Below are 20,578 nucleotides of genomic sequence, written 5' to 3'. Positions count from 1 at the left end.
AGGAAATGTTTTCTCACACTGTAATTAGACCATGAAACCCATAATCACCCCAAAAGCTTAACAAGGTTTGCAGAGGAACTGGTGTCTTGCAGAGCCTGATGCGTGGGCAGCAGACATGTTTGCTTGAAGCCTGTTTCATACTTTCCCAGGAAGCTCCCTGGTCCTGGGAACAGCCTAAAACATCCAGCACTTTCTGCAGCGAGGCCTCCTGCTCAACGTGACGACCGAGCTGCAGCCTCTGACCCAAAGGGGCCTGTTGAGGCCACACGTGAGGCCAACCAAGTGTGAGGCAACTGAAAAACAGACTTGCTGTGTGCGCAAGAGGCCGGAGGAGACACTGCCCACAGAGCTGAATGGCCAAGAAAGCAGCAGAGCCCTGAGGAACAGGGTGAGCAGCACTGGCCCTGGTGAGCACAGAGGCCATGAGGCCTCCCTGCCCCAGGGCAGGAGCCACCTGCCCCGGCGCAGCGTTCCCGGCTCCGGGGAACGTGCAGGGTGGGATGGACAGCGGAGACGTGGAGAGGCCAGGAGGCATACAGTGAGCCGCTGACAGGAACATGTGGGAGAGGAGCAGAACTTAGCCTCAGCTTTTCCAAACCAGCAACCTGCCCCAACCATCTGGTGCTTTTGGAATGCGCAGCCAGTGCCCAGCTCCTGGCACTGAGCTCTTCACACACAGCCCGGTGTCCCAACACATGGGTCAGGTACCCCCCAACGCCCCAGCTCATGCCCCATGGTGCAGGGCCAGGCAGCTTTGTCTGCACCACCTGGAAGGGGCTAATCCTGAAGGCAGTTCCACTTCTGTGAGCACATCATGAATCTGAGAAATCAAAGATGATCTGTTATTTCGTGTGGTACCACAGTAGCCTCAGGAGCTCAGGAACAGAAAACTACTAACGGCCCACACAGTGAAAAACAGTTTTCAAGGGAAAATATTTTTCCACGTGCCAGCCTAAAAACACATGTGAAGAGCATCTTAAAGAATCTCTCCTTTTACAACAAGTTAAAATCCCAACACATGCAGGAACATACCTTCTGGAACAGACTGGAATGCTTTCCTGCCAAAAAATGTCTTAAAAATGCATCAAACAGGACCTGCCTATGGGACATGTATTTTAGCACAGGAAGAAGCTGTTGTCTGGATATTTTTCTGATCTATCACGGCCTTCTGGACCTCAGCCAGAGGCAGGGTCTGAGACCAGGATCCTGTCTTACTGTGCTCTTTAGCACAGGGGGAGGTGCCCCCAAGCAGCTCAGCTGGGCTTGGCACCAGCAGTGCTGCTCTCCTGGCTGAGATCTGCCCAGGCACCCCCCTTTTACAGCACTGTTTTAGCTGCTTTTCCTCACACCACCAGTGCCTCCTTCTGCATCCCAGCAATGCTCCTCCATCACCATTCCTTATGTGGGAAATGCCATATTCAGCAGCCCAAAGGGCCGGATGAGCCAGCAGCCTGCACCTGTCACCAGGATAAAAAACAGATACAGGATGTCTGAAAAATGAGTCTTCCCCTTCCAAAGTCTCCTGGCTAACAGCAGGTGGGCAATACCCTGAGGCAATGCTGCATCTGGACCATTAACCAGCAGCAGACAGACTTCCCTTCTTAGAATTTGTCCCATTTCTTCCTAAGCCTCTTTATGCTCCCAAACTGCACCACCCCCTGCTTTGCTGACCCTTCACGATTTCATTCTGTGCTTCAGGACAGTGTGCTCTGGACCCTGCTGCCCAACACCAAAACCAGGCAGCCTCCAGCTCTGCTGCTTCCAAAAACAGTGAGAAATTTTCTTCTTGCTTTCCCCAGGTGACCTAAAGTTTCTTTCAGCCCATCGACCTTCTCCCCTCTTCCCTCCTCCAGGTGACACCTCCTGTGTCACTTCCTGCCACACTCATGAGCCTCAGAGGGACCCTGGGCAGCACATGCAGGGTGGGCACAGCACAACACAGTTGAGGGCTGCTTTGTTCTCTGTCCCTTTCCTACAAGATCCTCTGTTTGGTCTCTGACCTCTTCCCAGCACTGTGCATGTGTTTCTGGAAATTCATATATGAGCTGCAAAATGTCCTTCCCTCCTCTGAAGGGCTCCAGCGGGGCCTGCTGCTGCTGCACGTGCACTCAGGGACCTCTGCCCCACGTAAAACCCTGTTTCTGGTGACACAATTTTCTCTGCTGCTTGATGGCTCTGTTACTCACCCTCACCAGATCCCTCTGCACCTTTCACTTCTACAGTCCTGAATAATTTTGTATCAACACTGAGTTGCCAGCTCATGATTTGTCTCCTTGTATAAACCCAAAGCCCAGCTTACATTCCTGCAGGATCAGCAGACAATCCTCCTTCTGAAAACACAGCATTTATTTCTACCTGTTATTCTTCTGCCTTTCAATGGGTTATTGATGCATGAAAAGATCTCACACCACCTTCATATTTCATTTACTAGCAGAAAATTACACTAGAAGATGAAGACTGCAGTGGTAAGTGTGGGAAACTTCAAAATTCTTTCTTTGGGTGTATGTCAGATGGTAAATGTTTACTCACCTAAGTGTTTATAAGCCTCTGCACTGAAGGGAGTGTGTGTGTGTGAAATCACTGCTTCAACTCCATTTTTCACTGAAAGATTTACATAGATGCCTGCTTATCTCCTACTCAGTTCTGACTGAAGACAGTACATTTCATTTCCTTATGGATTTCTCTGCTAAATTGCTGCTACATCATCCATAAGCATCTTCACATTTCAGAGCCACTAATGAGCTTCTCACAACAGCCTTGCAGCTTCAGGGATCCCACCACCCCTCACACGTCTGGCAAATGGGGCTGGTGGAACAGAACCAGGTGTTCCAGGGAACAGCCTGACCTTTCCAGTCAGCAGCAGATAGAACCTGGCGTGGTCCTGCAGGATTCCCCCTTACTTCAGGTGCAACTCTGAGGTCAGGCCCCAGAAAAAGTCCTCAGAGTTCTCAGTCACCTGTGAAAAAGCTGGTTTGAGTGAGCTGCCAGCCCTGCTGCCTCCTCTGCTGAGCCCCTGCAGAGCAGCTCATCCATCCCAGCCACTGCCAGAGCAGCCTCCTGGGCCAGAGAGCACACAGGGCCCAGGGAAGGGCAGGAGGGAACAGCCTCAAGCTGTGCCGGGGGAGATTTAGACTGGATATAAGGGAAAACTTCTTCACTGCAAGGGTAATGAGGCACTGGAACAGGCTGCCCAGGGCAGGGGTACAATCTCCACCCCTGGAAGTGTTAAAAAACCACGTGGATGTGGCACTTGGGGACATGGTTAGTGGTGGCCTTGGCAGTGCTGGGGGAACAGTTGGACTCGATGACCTTAGAGGGCTTTTCCAACCTTAATGAATCTGTGATTCCATGAAAGGGAACAGTGTGTGTGACCTGTCACCAGAGCCCAGCTGAGCCCACACACGCACGGCTGACTCTCAAGTGCTTCATTCTGGAAACTTTATGAAGTTATCCTAGCATGCCTTTTGCATAACGTTTCATATACTTATATATATTTATAAATATATATGATAGAAGCAAAACAGAATATCCTGAGTTGGAAGAGACCCACAAAGATCATTGAGTTCAAATGCTGGTGTTCTATTTTTTTATTTTAAATTTATTGTTTGTTCTTAGGTAAAAACTACCCCTATCTTCCTAAGCACACCTCCAGCACATGCAATATAGACATACAATTGCACAGAACAGCCTGCTCAGCCCACAGGCAGCACACCCTGCACAGGGTTCTCCCATGGAGTTCTCCCATAAAGATGCCTAAGTCCCTCTGAGCACAAGAAAAATGAATTTTCAAAGGCTCAGAATGGGCTGAACTCTCCTGGGCATGAACAGGAAAGGAAAAACACATATTCCTACCAGAAATATAATACTTCTGTGCAATTTCAGGTCTCTGCTCCAAATCCCAGCAGAGACAGAGAAACAATGAACCCTCTGAAGTGCAGGGGCTCCAACCCAGGGCCCTCCCCAGCCACCTCCCTTGCAGCTGCCTCGTGACACAGGGTGACACAGCAGTGACACAGGGAAGCCACCAAAGGGAGCACAGCTGCCTGCTGGTGTCAGGTAGGGCTCAGGAATGCAGGAGCTGGACTCCAGCTCTCACAGATTACAAACACCAATGCCACTTGATAGAAACTGCTGCCTGATAGGAATTCACAGGGCTGACTCAAGTTTCCTGAAAGCAATACAGAAAAATACTGAATGGACTTTTTGTTCAGTAAGACTTTAGCCAGATAAAGTGTTTTCCTGCAACCAGCAGTTGAACTGAGTCTGGAGGAATGTGTGAGCTCTTGTTCTCTCAGCAGAGACTCCAGTGCAGGCCCTGGGCTGTCAGAGCTCAGAAAGGGAAGCCAATACTGGAGAGAAGGTCGTGTCCTTCCCCAGGTACACCATCCTCCCCGAAGGACCTCAGGCAGTGGTTTACAAAATCCATTTACATGACTAAGACAGGATCTTCTCAATGCACTGGTTCATGTGGCTTTTAGCACTGGAACATGCTATAGAAACTCCATGGCATTCACAAACCAGCTGAACTACAGACCCAGGTCTGCATCCAAATTAAAATCCCTTTTCTCACACTAGTTTGACTGAAAGGCCCCCCACGTGTCCCACATGCAGCCCAGCTGCCACCCACACTGCTGATCCATGCTCTGGTCAAAGCTCACGGACCAGCCGCCCACCAGGGAATTTTTCCCAAGTCTGTGCACTTAAAAAAATAGTCTGATTTTCAGCAGAGCTCAGAATCCCTGCCTGCCTGAGATCAGTGCAGACCCCCCTCTTGGCTCCCTGTGCCTCCCCTTACCTTCATCCTCTGTGTTTTGTTTCCTCTTTTTCCTGGATTTCGAGTTCTTCTTGTTTTTCAGATCCACAAGCTCCTTGATGCGCTGGGCAACTGAAGAATCAAAAGAGGATCTGGATTAATAATGTGATATATTAAAATACCAAAGCCTGGAAGTGCCCCTGGCTGTGGCAGCCAGCCTGACTCCAGAATGAGAGGAGTCTGGGGAAAGGTCCTGCAGCACAGCCAGCTCCCAGTGCACCCGAGTGAGGGGCCCAGAACATCACTCAGCTTCTCCAAATGGCCAAACAGTTGAGAAGCCTAAATAAACTTGCTGCCTAAATACCAGCAGAAAGAACAATCTGCTCAGACAGCTCAGAGTGCTCCTCCTTGCTGCCTGCACTCCGGGCCAAGCACAGCTGGAGGGAATGGTTTGGGGAGAAGTGACAAGGGCAGAGGATCCTCATAAAACCCAAACTAGTGCTGCACACCTGACAGTTCAGTGAAGGAATCCCACATTAAGGCTACAAGCACAAAACCAGGAGGCAAGGGTTGACGTTTCAGCACTGCTGCCCCGGTCCCACCTCTGCTGCGGTGCTGGGGCAGAGCTGCACCCACCCCACACACCTGGGGGGCTTCAAACACAGGGAGAAGCCCTCACAGACCAAGGGGAAATATGTGCTCTGGTTTCTGACCTGAGACTGGACAGGACATGGTGAGCGCTGTTGTTGTTTTTCCTCCACATTAAAATTGGGGAATACCTGCTGGGCTGGTCCCCAGACTTTTGAAAGACAGAGAAATTGCACTGAAAGCCTGCATTCTTCAGGGTCCCTTGACTGTGCCAAGCCAAGGCCTGTTCCCAGTGTTGGCAATGTCTCCCTTCAAAAGTTAGGTATTAACAATCATCCTTTTTTTTTTTTTTCAGCTTTAAGGAACTTAGAAGTAAAGTCTTCAGACTGTACTTTTTTACTACTCATTTACTGACTTAAAAATAAATGTCTTCAGAGAACCCAAAGAAACTCTGCCATTGGTGGGTCAAAATCAGCTCATTTCAATGCTGATGGATGAGGTGAGCACGCTCTGGGCCTGGCTTTTCTTTGTCAGACACAAGTGAGAACTAGAAGGGGATGAGCTGGTGGCAGCTTCATCCCACTAAGGAAGGAAGAACTCGCCCAATACATTGTGCTTTCACTGACAGAGCCCACAGCACTGGCTGGGGACTACCTGTACTTTTAAAACCCGGAGTGGAACAACCTACCAGGATGCTGCTGGGTACAGAGGAGGTGCATGAGGCACTTACTGTTTTCATCACTGTCAAGGTGGCGATAAATGTAACCTTCCAGGTAAGACTGAAATTTGGGTGACGGGGAGAAAAAGGCCAGACTGATGGCCATCAGTTCCCAGCCCCACGCCAGGCTCCGGTAGCACATGTTGTCTGTGGTCTGCCGGATCAGCTGTATGTAGAGCTCGTCCCGCAGCCCCTGCATGCTCCAGCACTTGGTGACCGTCACCAAGGCCACGTGGTTGCGGTCCAGGCGAGTCTGGCGGTCTCCCATGTAGCTCTGCACCAGCTTGAACATCTCACACGCCTCTTTTTTGATGGTGCGGTTGCTGGTGATGAGCATGGGCTTTTTGATGGAGCCGCCGTTCCAGGACAGCATGTTGGAGATGGAGATCCTGCGGCGGAAGATGCCCTGCGTGTGCATGTTCAGGTTTTTGGAGGCCCAGTCTGCCATGCTGCTCTGGGAGATGGGCTTCCGTAGGGTGTTGTAGGGGAAGTGGCATCCCACGCAGCCCCCGCGCTGGCCACTGCCCTCCTGCTTGGGGTCCAGCTCTATGGTCCCAGGCTGTGAAGAACAGAAGTGTCAAAAGCAGCTTAGGTGACTCCTTACCCTGCTAGGAAAATTACCCATGGTGAGTCATGAAGCTACCAGGAACTGCATAGTGCTGAGTCTGTGCAAACATGACTTGGTGCAGAATCTGTGGCTGACACCTATAGTTCTGCAAGAGCCTGGCTGGCACAGCCACACACTGCTGCAGTCCCAAAGGGAAGCGCTGGGACATGGAGCAACAGGGCTGAGTGTCCAAGTTGTCCCAGAGCTCATGGGGACAGCCCAGGCAGGAGCTGGGCCAACTCCCACAGCAACCAAGCACTGGGGAGCCGAGCACCTCCCCACTCTGCACCTCTCAGTTCCTGTGGAGCTCCAGGAGGCAGGCGGGGACACCAGGAGGTAGCAGAGACTATAGACCAGCCACAGCAATATGAGCAGTTTCCTTCTCAGCCTTACCCATTGTGGCCCCTACAATCCCATACCTGGTTCCTACCTTCACTGTTTTTCCAAGTTCTAGCAAAAAAACCCCAACCAAACAAAACCAAATCAACACAGCCAGCAACCCTCCGGAGCTGCCTGTGCCTGGACAGTCTCTGCACTAGAGGTGTTGAAATCACGTATCTCAATTACACCATGACCTTCCTACTGGAAAGACTAATGAGACACACAAACAGGACAGGAACAGCTGAGAGGCACACAGGAGAACGGGCACGGGTATTTTGATGGCAAGGCTGTCACCCAGGTAGGATAGATCATGTTTGAGTTGGTGAAGTGAGGAGATCAGGTACCTGTGTGAGTCAGCTGCCATCTCCAGTGCTGCCAGATCCCACAGACCCACCACGGCCTCCTGCCAAACCGGCCCAGCTCCTCAGCAGCTACAGGGAAGGCACCAGCTGTGGCTACAGACCGGGGCTTCTGCAAGTCCTGCTGCAAAGGACTCAGGGACACCTCTGCAACACGCTCCCCATTGGCACAACCTTCCCCAAATTAAATCAGAATTGCTCACAGTACTGAGTTCTCAGAGAAGTTCTCTGCTCAGAGAAGTGGGGACAGCTGCTCCCACCCACAGCCTGCAGTGATCAAACTCATCTGCTCCAGGGACAAGTCCACTGATCAGAGGTTCACAGAGATCAGCAGCACAGACAGAGACCTTCCTTCCTCCCAGACTCTGTCTGTACTTTTTACGTGTAGGCCATCCTTGTTTCCCAGCAATCACTACAGATAACTACATCATTAGAGCTTTGGTAGTACTGGTCCCAAGAAAACATGAGCAATGATTATTTGAGAGAAAAGATACTTCTTTTGCCCATCCAGAATTCTTAGTATTGAATGAAAGTGGCAGCCTGGGACACATATTGAACCCAAGCACCCAAAAAATTGTTTTAGGAAATGGACTTTTTTGTTAGACTTGAAATTCCCACATGGAGCAGCCAAGAGCTAAAGAGCCCACATTTCACCCTGTGTTCTCCAAGGAGATCGCTAGCAAGCGGAAAAAGCCAAACAAGATAATCTAGAGCTTTTTGCTTTTTAAAGGAAGACAAAAAACACATGCAGTAAATTTTGGTTTTGAAGTGGAAATAGTGAAATCAAACATGTATTTTCCTTCTTTGCAGACCACCTTTAACTTGCATGCCACACTCTGCTCTGGTCACGGTCTACAGTCAACCCCAAACCGCACAGCAGTTCTTAGAAGTTTAGGGCAAGTCAGTATTTTCTTCTTCGTATAGAGGAACTGCTGAACTCATGAAAGAGGCTCATGCAGTCCAACCTTTCCCTATCTTACACCCAACATGTCCCTACACGTGGATGATGGGATTAGCACACATCACATTCCACCTCTTATTGCCAGCCGGGGGCACAATCAATTCTCCCCTTTTTCTACATTGTGCTTTGTATCCTTTGAGTTACTCCTCTACTTCCTCACCCTCTCTGAATTCACTCAACACACTGACTAAAAATCCCTGCCTGCAGTTCTCTGCCATCTCCACATCCTCAGTCTCCTTCAATTCACCTTCCCTGCCCAGGGTTGGTTTTCCTCCTATCACCTTACCTGCTCCTTCAGCATCTTTCTTCTGAGAAGCCACCTCCTCGTACTCTCTCAAGGTTCAGCAGGCTCTGGGTTCTCTGCTCTCTCTGAAGTTTATCTCTCACATCTCATTCACACAGCTCCCCAGTTGTTATCTTTGTACTGACAGCACACAGCCACCTGTGCTCAGCCTGTCTCAGAACCTCTGCCCACATTCCTCAGATAATGAGAGTCCTTGTCTCCTCGTTCTCCTCTCCATCTCACAGGCGCAGCACAGGACATCGCTGATGACTCAAGCCACTCACTGCCATTTTCAGCTAAGGCAGCGATTTTGCTGCCATGTTCTCTGCAACTTCCTCCTCTCCTTACTTGGACTCTTACATTTCTGAGTACTTCTGTGAATATTTCTTTATTTACTGACTCTTTGCCTTTACCACAACATTCATCTCCTTACATCTTCCACTGTATTCTCCTTCCCCATATTATGACACATGAACTATTCTTCATTTTCAGGGCCAACAGCCTATTCCCAAACCATCATCTCTTGTGGATAATCAAGACATCAAGTCTCAGCTCTCCCTGTCAATGCAATGAGGTGTAACACAGCTGGAAGACCAGAGAGCAGTTTTCCACCAAGTCTAAAGAGGCTGTGAAATGAAATTCCTGAACTATTAACAGTAGATTGTATAAACTTGATCTGGCTCTGTGCCTGAAAAATGGGAAATGCAGGAACATGACATCAGTTTTCCAAGAGATTTCAGGTGACAGCAAGGTACTTGGCAAACTAAATTCTGCAGAAGTGCTGTGTAATAGAGAAAAACTACTCGCCTTGTGCAGGCACACTAATGGGCTTTAAAATAATTAACACTGGTTTTCTAAATGTTTCCATTTGATGCTCGGGAATTGGGAGGGAGAAGAGCATATGAGGAACCATCAGAAAAAGAAGAGAGAAAGAGGAACTGCTGTCTCATGGCCACGTAAATCCTGACGCCCGTGTCCCGCACCCCACTGACTCAGATCATCCCAGCAAAGGAAGGACATATGAGGGGTAAGGGATCCCAACAAAGACACGAGTGACAGTAAATTGATGGGGCAGCAGATTTACCCAAACAACAGAGCAGTGCTGAGGTCATGCTGGGCATGAGCCCTTAGTCCCTGCAACTCCTCCTCCTCTCACACCACTGGCCTGAAATGAGGTCTCCACCCGCAAAGCTGTGAAGCTTTGTGACCAGTTTCCTATTTTGCAGGCCCAGACGTGTTTTGAACCAACCCCCCCTCGGGAGCAGTTCTGCACCACGACAGTCCAGCCAAGGCCCCTGATTCCCCGCCGCGCGGTACCTGTGAGGAGAGGCGTGTGGCATCTGATGAAGCTAAGCTTGTCTGGCTGGTCACGTTCTTTTCTAAAGAATCTATTTTCTCAAAAGTCCTCTTCTGCCTCATTGTGTCCTGCAGAGCAGCTGCATCGCTGGGAAAGCCCTCCCTCATGTCCAGGCCCTGCCTGTACAGAGACCTGTTGCTGGCCGAGACGTCGTCCCTGGAGCTCCGGCTGATGCATTTTTTCAAGTGGTCAGACTGAAACCTGACCTTGCTGCTCTCTGCTGGGACACCACTCTCCAGGCTCTCAGCATCCAGGCTGGCTTTGCTTCCCCTGCAAGCTGCTGACCTGCCCACCACTGCGCGCATCTCAGCGATCACTTTATCGTTCAGAGCTGTGAGCTCACTGCTGCTGCCCACAGAGCCAGGTCTTACTTGACCTGTTCCTTGCCTCCTTCCTTTCCTTTTTCTCAAGCTTGGAGAAGGGCCGGTCGAATAACCAGAATCCTGGTGGCTTATACCAGCTGGGTACTCCTGAGTCTGCAGGCTGTTCTGACGACTGTGGTGGAGTTCCATGTTCTTGAGGACGTTGGCTTCCAAGATCCTCCAAGACTGCTTGAAACTGTCCTTCGAAGCAAGCTGACCAGGCAGTTTAGTGGAAGCATCAGCTGTTGCAGGAGAAGAGTGGGAGAGTTTGGCAGATTGGTCAACATTGACCATATGTTTTATGTATTCCCTGCCAGCTGGGCTGTATTCAGTGGAAGAGGGATTTCTTGCATGCTTCTTTGCAGCTTGTTGCTGTTGCATACTGGGATGCTGCAATAATTTGGTCGGTTGCAGCTGCTTTTTTAAGCTATTGCTTGGTGACCTCGGTGGAGACATGCCACTCACAGCAACGCTTTCTGTGTCCATATCGACTGGTGGCTCATCGTAAATTGGTGACTCTAGCGATGGCTCATCGTATATGGGTGCAGGGGAGGCATACTTGGGGGATGCAGGCTGGGGGGTTCCTGTCCGGCTCCTGGGAGGTGTTTGAGAAGTTGGGCCATTCATCAGCACCAGGCAAAACCCACCGTTCTCCGTCTTTTTGATCTGCATAGACTGCTTTGTGTCTCCTGTTTGCTTCGTCGCTCCAGGGCTCTGGGACCTGGATTGAGGCTGAGCATATATAGCTGGTTTTGGAAGAGATTTTGGGCTGTTGGGCTCTGGAGCGCTCTGCAGCTGAAGCGAACTGTTTGAAAAGCTCTGTATCTGCCTCAAACTGTTCACTTTGACCAACATGGCTGCTTTTGTGCCTGGCAGAGGCTGCCACTGGGTAGGAGTCTCCCTAAAAGAAGAAAGATACAAATACAAGCGATTACTGAAGGATGGTATTAACTGGAGTACCCTCTACATCTACACAAATACCACATAGTTCCTCTCAAAGTGCCTGAAGATTCCCCAACCAGTTACATCAGCATGTTATTTTTTCCTGGAGATCCCCCTTCCTGAAACAGAACATCATTGTTGTTACACACGTGATAAATTTCTGAGTCGTGAACAGCAGAACGAGATGAAATGAGTTCATGATATTATAACCTGTCTGGTATCAGCAGCACTGAGATAGGACACAACCTACACTTTAAAACTCAGCCACCAGCATGGCACCCAGAACAACCAGCTGGAGATTAGCAACTTCTTCTGGACCACTCAAGCATTAAATTGGAAAGTAATCCCAAGTATCTGTCTTTGGATTAGCCAATTATGATGACAGTCCTTCCAGACCACGCTATTTTGTTGATTTAAGTTTCCAAATGCATGTTTATTTTGCAGAAAAACCTATGAGGTCTATGGGAAGTGAATGGGGGCAGCCATCCTCAGCTCATAGGACGTGTTACAGCCCCACACAACATGCCAAGCCTCCTCCCAATCCTGATGCACTAGATCTGGTTCCCTTGGCCAAACCAACTGGCCCTGCTCAGCTCTCATGGCTGTGAAACCCTCCTCTGACCCGTGGTGGTACTCAGGATCACAACCCAACGTGCCCACTGCAACACCCCAGTTCCAAGGGCACTTTCTGCAGCAGAACAACAACGTGCTGTCAGGGCACAGCCACAGCCAGTCTGTGTTTGTGAGCTCTGAGGAGAAGGGAAAAGCTGCTAAACCAGCCCGAGCTTCCAGGTTTTCCAAGGTACCACGGTCCCCAGGAAGGTCTCCTTGAACCTGGCCCCATTTCGTTCCCTACCTCCACATATCTGCAACCAGCCATCACCGGGTAAGGCCTGAGGGCACACTGCACGTGTCCTGTCTGTGGCAGGAGATGTTCCCCTCACACCTTCACAGCCATTTTGCTCTGTTTGAACCTTGAGCTTGGTCCTCTCTCCACACTGTCCTCTGTGGGCCCTGTGCTGGCAGACAGACCCACCTCTGCTGCACATCCAGAGCTGCTTCCCGCCAATGTGAGCCCCTCCTGTGCCTGCCCTGCCAAGCCCCAAGGTACCCAGACACCCCAACCCTCTTGCCCCTTTCTCCTGCTCTCCATAGCCCTTTCACCTGGCTGGGTCCCAGCACAGCTTCCCTCAGATGCTGTTCCTTTTCTTCCCTCCGTGGCCATCCCACCAGTGCGTCTGTGTGGGTGTCCTATTTCACCTGCTCCGCCCCAGTTACTTGCTCCACATTGTCTACCCCACACCCAATGTCCCACATCTGCTCCCAGTCATTGCCCTCTTAAGGGGGTGATGTGCCCCTTCCCCATCCACTGCTTACTGTGTTTTTGGCAATCCATGCTCTCCGATGGCACTGTGTCACTGCAAATCCCGCCCTGGCACAGCGGCACCGGGAGAGGTGTGGGTGCGGCTGGCACTGCCCTGCCACGGGCGCAGTGCTGACCCCTGGCCAGGGTCCAAAGGCCTCACCACCCTCTGGCTGCACCTCCCCTTTGAAGGGCTGGCTCCCTTCCCACAGCAGAGCCCTTACAGCTCTCTTGTGCAACTACCCAGGGTAAGCAGAGAAGGCTGAGAAAGGGCTGCCACTCTCTGCTTCGCACCCTGGGGTCCCCCTTGCTCTGGGACCTCCTGAGCATCTCCCACTAAGGCACAAAGGGTTTTATTCTAAAGGTGCTGACGGCAGGATGGGGTGGCATTTGTGAGGACATGCAGCCCCAAAACCCACCAGGCATCCCTCCCCGCGGGACACAGGGCCTGCTGCTCACACCAGTGCGTCTGTCCTGCCAAGCCCCAACCCCAAACACAAGCACTGCTGAAGACCTGGCCGTTCCTCGAAGAGCTCCTGGACTAACAGGAAGAACCAGAGCAGCCACACTTGGTAGGCTTTCAAGTGAGTATTTTTGACACCCCCACGGCTGAACCAGCAGCACAGAAGACAGACTGTCAAAGAGGAAGCAGGACAGAGCCACCCACGGGCTCCTGACTCAGCAGGCAGGCCAAGAGTGAGAGACTGGGAGGGATTGTAGCTCAACCCTACAGCCAGAGCAGCACTGTGCCTGGAACAGCACTGTGCAGTTGTTGGGTCACAGGATAGCAGGGCCGTAGCCCTGAGCTGCAGGTGTGTCCCCCTGCCTTGCAAGACTCCAGCTACGGCAGGGCTGGAAAACAAACCTGCACTCTGTGGGAAGGCTCTGGACCCCACATCCCACTTCCTGAGGTTTTTCCTCTCCCTGACTTGCAGCACTGCACGTCCAACCAGCTCTGAGCAGCTGAGACATCCACTTGGCCAAGGCTTGGCAGACCCACCCCTGGTATGGCCAGACCTGTCACCCTGTGCAGGCTCATCATGTGCTGGTACTGCCTGGCACTGGCAGTGGCTGCTCCAGTGCCCACCAACCCCAGGTGACCCGGAGCAGCAGCACCTCTGCCCGAAGCTGTGCCACCTCCTCGATCAGCTCTGAGCCACAGGGAGGAGCCTCTCCCTGCCCGCACAGCAGGCACTGGCACCATCTCCTGTCCCAGTTCACACCCACACAGCAGCCCTGGCACATCCCAACCGTCCTCGCTCAGGTGTGGGGCTGGGCATCTGCACAGCACACCAGCCTGGCCACAAGAGACAGGCTCCTGCTCCAGCATGGCATTATGACTTTAGGGTCCCGTGGGATCCCAACTGGCAACAACCTCTGCCCCTGCTCTCTAAAATAGAGCAAAGCCCAGATTTTAGCCCTCAGATGAGCGATGAGGGATTTGATCTGAAAAAGAAAAGGGGATGCTGTGCTCATGGCCTCCCACAGAGGCAAGCTGTCTACCTGTGACCCTGTGCCAGCCGAAGGGCAACAGGCACACCGAAGCATGACAGCTCCTCACTGCCCAGAGTCGCTTCATCAGGCTGAGAGGAAGTTGTCCCTTGCCTTGGGCCCAAGATGGTAGGACGTGGCCTCAGCACAGACTTGGCCACATGGGTGGAAGGTGGTGGAGAGCGGCAGGAACTCCGCGCTGGCACAGGGCTGTCCCTGCAGCTGCCCCGAGCCCAGCTGGCAGGACAGCAAGATGAGCTGGACAGTCAGCCACAGCAGGTGGTGAGTAAGCAGTTCTGCCACAAGCAGCAGGATTTTGGCACTTCAGTCCACGCCCCAACATGTTCCCTCCTTCAGGCCAAGGGCAAACTGCACACTGGGACCAAGCCTGCCCTGGAGCACTGCAGAGCCCTGGAGCCAGCAGAGCTCAGCACCCAGGGCACCCTCTGACACTGCCCTTCTCAAGGAACAGCACAAACACCTGGGACTGTGACAGCTCTTCTGTCATGGGCACTGGCAAGAAGCAAAGCACCCACGTGCCCCGTGCTGGGGCCAGGGGCCAGACATCAAGGGGGCTTGGCTCCAGAGGGCTGTAGGACAACAGCCCTGGGACCTGTTGCAGCTCATGCAGGACGAGGGGCAAAGGTGCAGCCAGAGGCAAGGAACAGAAAGCAAGCAAGTCCACTGTGCCACCGCTCCTCCCTGGCTGCGATTCAAGATGTGAAGACCAATCCAGGCACCCAGTGGGTATTGGTACCTCCCCAGGGCACCTCAATGCCCATTGTCTGCCCATTTTGACTTCAAGGAGAGGGTACTGCACCCAGGAGCTTTGCATTCAGGACTCAGACCACTTGTGCCACAGTAGTGTCCTTGCAGGGTTCTGCTGAGATATCCAGTGGAGGAGCGTCGGAGTGGAGTCAGAGGAGACAGGGAAGCTGTGCCACTCGTGTGTCACCGAGGGCCACCACACTGACCAGGAGGTTTGTAAATAAATGTGACGGAATAGGGAAACTTCTACACATGCGCTGTACCCCACCTTGCCTGTCAGTCTCATCTCGGACACACTGTGCCATTTCCAGCCTCTTTGGCCGCCAGAGATGAGAGGAAAGAGGCACCATCATAGAGAGGACAAGACTTTTTTGATAGAATCATTTCCACAGCCATGAACAATCTCTTGGGGCCATGTCTGGATACAGCTTCCTTCAACCCCATCCCCAGGCTGCTGAAAAGACAAAGCAGAGAACAGGGACTTCCTCTCTTCCCAGCATGGAGAAAGGTTCAGCCTTGTCCTTCTGAACAGTGAAAGTCCTGACAGAAAGCAAAGCCAGTGGAGGAGAAGTATCCCAACACAGTCTCTCAGCTGTGCTCTTCAGCCACCAGCAGCAGACCCTGAGAGTCCCCTGAGACTGTTCCCTGTGAGGAATGCTTTCAAGTAGCTCCAACATAAACACCCCAACCTGGCGCTGGTTTTCCCAGCCCGCACCCAGCTCCAGCAGGCCCAGCGTATCCGGCAGCTCTTCTCAGGCTCCAGAGCTCCATTGTTTGCTTTTTCCCTCCCAGAAGCCTGGAGAAAAGACCCCACACCTCAGCTCTGCCCTTTCTAGCAGTGGTTTTCCTGGTGCTGTGCCAGAGGTGAGTGGACAGGGATGTTGGGATTTCGGCGGCGCCGCTGCCCCGTCTCCAGCGCCCATGGGGGGGCAGGGGTGTGACCCACCCAAACCCAGGCCTGCACCCTTCTGAGGACAGTGCTGCAGACATGTGCAGAGCACAGTGTGTTTGCACACCCTACCCCCCCAAGGCTGGTGGCACAAGAAGGAAACAAACCTGTATTAAGGATTCTGATAGTGTTTCTTGTCTGGTTATAAAGAACTTAATACTGGCACTACTTATGCTATGCCCTGAGAAACATGAGCCCATGAAAAGGCAAACCAGACTAAGAGGCAGAGGTACTGTCACAGCCGCCTTCTCGTCACACCCTTTTGCAACACATCTTCCTGGCACTGTAAGACCAAGCCCTCGCTCCCTCCCAGCCCAGGATATTGAGCTGTTGGAAAGGTGGGCCAGGAAGGGATGAGCAGCACAACCTGCTGCCCACACAGAAGAGACCCTCACCTTCCTCTTCTGGGGGATAGGATGTTCCTAGGGAAGGTGGATTTTTATATGGAGGATTTTAAGTTGCACTGTTATCACAAGGAGAACCTCGGAAACAGCACTCTCAAACATGTCCTGATGCTGGGAGAACCAGAGGAAGAGGAGGAAAGGAGCTGGTCCACTTGGACAGCGGGGATGGGACGGCAGAGCCCACTCACAGCCCTGACCAGCAGTGTGCCAAAATGCTGCAGACCAGCACACAGGCTCCACTCCCAGCCAGACTGTCTTCTTCAGGACTTGGCCCTCTGCCATGCTCAGCCCTTTCTGTCCTGCTGCCTTGAGGAGTTCCAGCAAACCTCAGCACAGCTGCAGTGGCTCAGAGGACACTTCCAGGCTGGTCTCACGGTCCGCAAGGGAACATGTCCATCCTTTGCAGAGCTCTCCAGTGTGTGAAAGGATAATTTGGCTATCACCTTCCCCAAAGAGAGCCCATCTTCCTTCCTGCTAGGATTCCAAGAGCTCAGGAAGGGTCTGGAGCTGTGAGGCAAGTGCTGCCTGCTATCCTTGTCGGGCAAGGGAGAAAGGAGAGACAGTGCTGGGCTGGGCAGCTGAAAACCAACATGGGAACAAGAGCACAGGCAGAGGAGCTTCCCCAGGAGGCTTCAGGGATGGCCAAAGGCAGCAGTGACTCCCCCACGGCAGCAGCTGCCATTTCCCTGTGGGGGTGGGACTGACCCCCTGTGTCACCTTGGGGAGTCAAAGGCCAATGTCTAGAGAAGGCAGCTTTGAGCTTTAGAGAGCTGGAAGAGCAGCAGCAAGTGGTGGGGCAGTGAGTGAGGGGTGGGATGGGCATGGAGACAGAGGGAATGGGCAGCAAGGTGTGAGCACAGAGTCCACCTGTCTGGGGAGCATCTCTGTTCTGCTTGAGCTGCTGAGAGCACACAGAGGGCTTGGTAGCACTGAGATGTGGCAGCAGGCACAGCAAATTCAGCAGTACTGATAGAAGGCTCAAGAGAGGAAAGGTGGTAAAGAACAGTCTACTAAAATGAAAAACCTCAACCAAAAAGTATTACTAAAAAAAGGACAAAATCCCTTCCCCCAGACCTCTGTGGCATGTGCTTGCAGGGGGCCCCTCTTGGGGACTACACTGGTCTCTTCCCTCTCCATCTATCACAAGATGACAAACACGAAGGAAAGAAAAACAGCATCTTTTGTGCTGGCATTAAGAGACAAAAGCGAAACCGTCTGGGGTGCAGGTACCTATAAAGATGTCAAATGCTACCAACAGCACTCAACGTGCTCACCCTGTGTTTATGCAGCTGCATCCCTCCGAGGGGAGGAAGAGGACGTGCTTGAGTTTGTCTTTGGAGAGCAACACAGACAACAGAACTAAGAGGCTCAGTGTGCTTATGCTGTCAGTACACCAGATATCTCAGCAAGGGCATTAGATCCCCTGGGAGTACTTGCTTGTGGCTCAGCTTTTGCTCCCCCTTTAATGAGCTTGCAAAAGGCAAGAAATCTCTCCTCGAGTGTCAGACTTGGGTAACCAGATATGCAGCCCCTGCTCACACAGCAGAGATGACACTGGATAGATGTGCACGGAAACAAGCACAGCCTCCTGCTTCCAAGAAAGTAGCTTCCACAAACACTCACTGGTGTGGGAATCTGGAAGAGCCTTGCATGTCCAAGCAGCCTGTCAGCTCCCAAGCGAGCTGCCACTCGTGCCTTTCCCAGTACTTGCCTTTAGAGTTCGTTTCAGGCTCAAAGTGCCCCAGGGTTGCTGCAGAAACCTGAGCTAAGGATGGAGTAAGGGAGGACTCCTTCCCACTCCCCTTCCTTGCAGGAGAACCAGTGGTGACGGTGACACTGCCTGGCTGGCAAGGAAAGGTAAAACAAACCCCTGCTCATATTGCATCACCCCTGTCGTCCTATATGAGGGGACATGTGTGGGGTCTTCCTTGCTGAGAGGGCTGGAGAGCTGAGAGGTGGGTCACAGCTGGCATCTCTTCTCCCTTGAGGCAAAGCAACTCCCCGTACTAAGGCAGAGGCGGCCACATTCCCTCCTGAGAGAATGAGTCAGGAATACTTTGGACTCTGTGGAGCTCAGGATATCTTACACCCTCTATCAGGGCTCTTGCACTGACTCCCCTGGAAATATGTAGTTTTGGCAGTGCCTGTCCTGGCTGCCCCAGAGTGCCAGGCTGCAGAGGGACAAGGAAGGGAAGCCAGTTGCCTCATGGCAAATCCCATGTGCCTGTGACTCACCTGTGGACACTGGGAGTGACCTGAGGGACCTGGGAGCTACTCAGGTTCAGCTTAAGGCATTTTTTACTGGACTTCTCCTGGTAGGGCAGGAATCATTCTCTGGATGACTCTCAAGCTCAGAGAGGCAGGAGGCATTGGGAGCATTAGAGGCACCAGTAAAGCTCTGGGCTCTTTCTGGTGCACTGTATGTGCATCACCAGTGTCTCCCAGCCACTAAGATCAGCACTGAATACAGGAGTGTTTTGCAAGGAGCAGAAGACAAGTGATAAACCTCACTTCAGGGTGCATAAACTTTCCAGAACTGCCATCCTAAGTGGTTTTCATCATCTTGGCTTTTTTCTTCTCTCCTTGCCTGCACCAGGCACACAGAGAGGCAGCTTCGACCCCAAAACCAAGCTGCTAAAGCAGCCTCACCTGCTGCACCGCCCAGAACCAGGACAAGGCACCATGGCACAGATGGCAGGACAGTCAGGCTCACCCTGGCACTGCTCTCACCCTTGGATGAGTCACTTTTGAGCATGACCCAACTCTGCTTGCTGCACGGCCTCCCCAGCTGTCAGTACCACATTCTTCAGGGCAGGATGGTGCCCAGGGCAGGAGGGAGGCAGGGCAGCCCCAGACAGTGTCCCAGGTGGAGGGACTACCCTGACAGAGACTGGGGAGCCGATGCTTTTGTGCACCTGAAGCTGGCATGGTTTCAATACAATAAAAAAGCCCCGATTGCTGTCAGACTAATTTGAGTGTAAAAAAATCTCTTAGCTAAACAAAATAGCACCACGTTATTGTTCTTTCATTTCAGGCTTGGTGTGACCAAATAACTGCGTCCAGAAGCTCTGTCCTTGCAATCCCACCTCCTGCTCTGGCTGAAGCTGCAAGAGCATGCCAGCAGCCAGCGAGTGGGGAAGGAAGGAGCCAGAGCAGCCAGGCTCACTCACACCCCACAGCAGCCTGACCCCTCACACAGCAGCTGAACCGTCCCAACAAACCCTGTCACGAGATTTTGACAGAGCTCTTGTCACTGCACAATGCTCCTGCCTGTCCCCTCTCTTTCTGTTTAGCACAAAGAGTGATGATTATCTTTTGATGTGTGTTTTTATGGTGTCTCACACAAACAGGGCCCAGCCCAAGCCAGGGATATTCAAGCAGTCCCACAGTGGTGAAAGCAGACAGCTGTATCCTGGGAGGAGGAGGGCACGCAGCAGTGATCGGGGGCCTGGCAGCACTTTGCCCCAGCGCTGCAGCCTCCTGGGGCAGCACAGCCTGCCACCCTGCCTGACAGGGCCTGCCTGGCAGCTCAAGCCACTCTTCAGATATAAACAGAGAAGGCTGACGCTCTCCTTACCTGCCAGAAGGGTCTTTCCTCTTCTCCCCCGCACAGTCCCACTTGCCCTTCTCCATCTCCTGCAGGAGGGCCACGTGGACGGGGGTGCTCCGGCCGTCGCTGCCGGTGCTGCCGCGGTGCTGCCGGCCGGGCTGGGAGCTGCGCTTCATGGCCTGGAGCTGTGCCAGGGGCACGATGTCGCAGCCCTGGGGCCGGTGCCACACGGTCTGCTGCGTGATGGCATTGTAGTAGTAGAAGCGGTTGTTGTTCTGGTCGAAGAGCTCCCACCACTGCTTCTGGTCCGACTGGCGCACCTTCAGGTTGGGGGGGGGCTCCCAGCCGCACTCCCCGGTGGTCAGGTTGACATACATCCGCTCCTGGGAGCGGGGCTCGATGATCTCCACCCAGTCCGAGCTGCAGGAACACAAGAGCCGCGTTAGTCTGGGCCAGAGGCTCAAGGCAAACGGGTTGTCTGGGAGTCCTACAGAGCTGCTGCCACTGGGCCAGGCAGCCCGACTGCAGATCAAAGCATTGCTCGGGGCCGTTCAGCAATCCAATGAGTTCAGGAGAAGCCAGGGGAAGGGTTTGAGATGGGGCTGAGACAAAAGAGCAGCTCTTTGGCACAGGGAACGGGAGGTCACCTCCACCAGCCTGGACCCAACAAGCCCAAGGGCAGGCAAGCACGTCTGCTGATGCTGGGATAACTCACATCAAGAGCTGGCACAGTCACAAGAGT

At 52.6% G+C, this 20,578-nt stretch overlaps 1 protein-coding gene across 1 annotated transcript in view; it reads right to left on the bottom strand.

Annotated features, from left to right (window-relative positions):
- The window catches only part of LOC113998064 (rho GTPase-activating protein 39-like), a 55,694-nt gene that overhangs the window by 8,014 nt on the left and 27,102 nt on the right, over nucleotides 1-20,578 (bottom strand). The window contains exons 2-5 of the mRNA XM_027740417.2: nucleotides 19,864-20,256; nucleotides 9,968-11,270; nucleotides 6,072-6,618; nucleotides 4,796-4,885 (exon numbers count right to left, since the gene is read on the bottom strand). Coding sequence (XP_027596218.2) covers nucleotides 4,796-4,885; nucleotides 6,072-6,618; nucleotides 9,968-11,270; nucleotides 19,864-20,256 — 2,333 coding nt within the window. The remainder of the gene's footprint in view (nucleotides 1-4,795; nucleotides 4,886-6,071; nucleotides 6,619-9,967; nucleotides 11,271-19,863; nucleotides 20,257-20,578) is intronic.

This window comes from Pipra filicauda, unplaced genomic scaffold, assembly GCF_003945595.2.
Source record: "Pipra filicauda isolate LSUMZ 115617 unplaced genomic scaffold, ASM394559v2 scaffold561_size491250_pilon, whole genome shotgun sequence".
Classification (NCBI taxonomy): domain Eukaryota; kingdom Metazoa; phylum Chordata; class Aves; order Passeriformes; family Pipridae; genus Pipra; species Pipra filicauda.
Note: the sequence above shows the minus strand (reverse complement) of the source record. Positions and strands in the feature narration are given on the sequence as shown.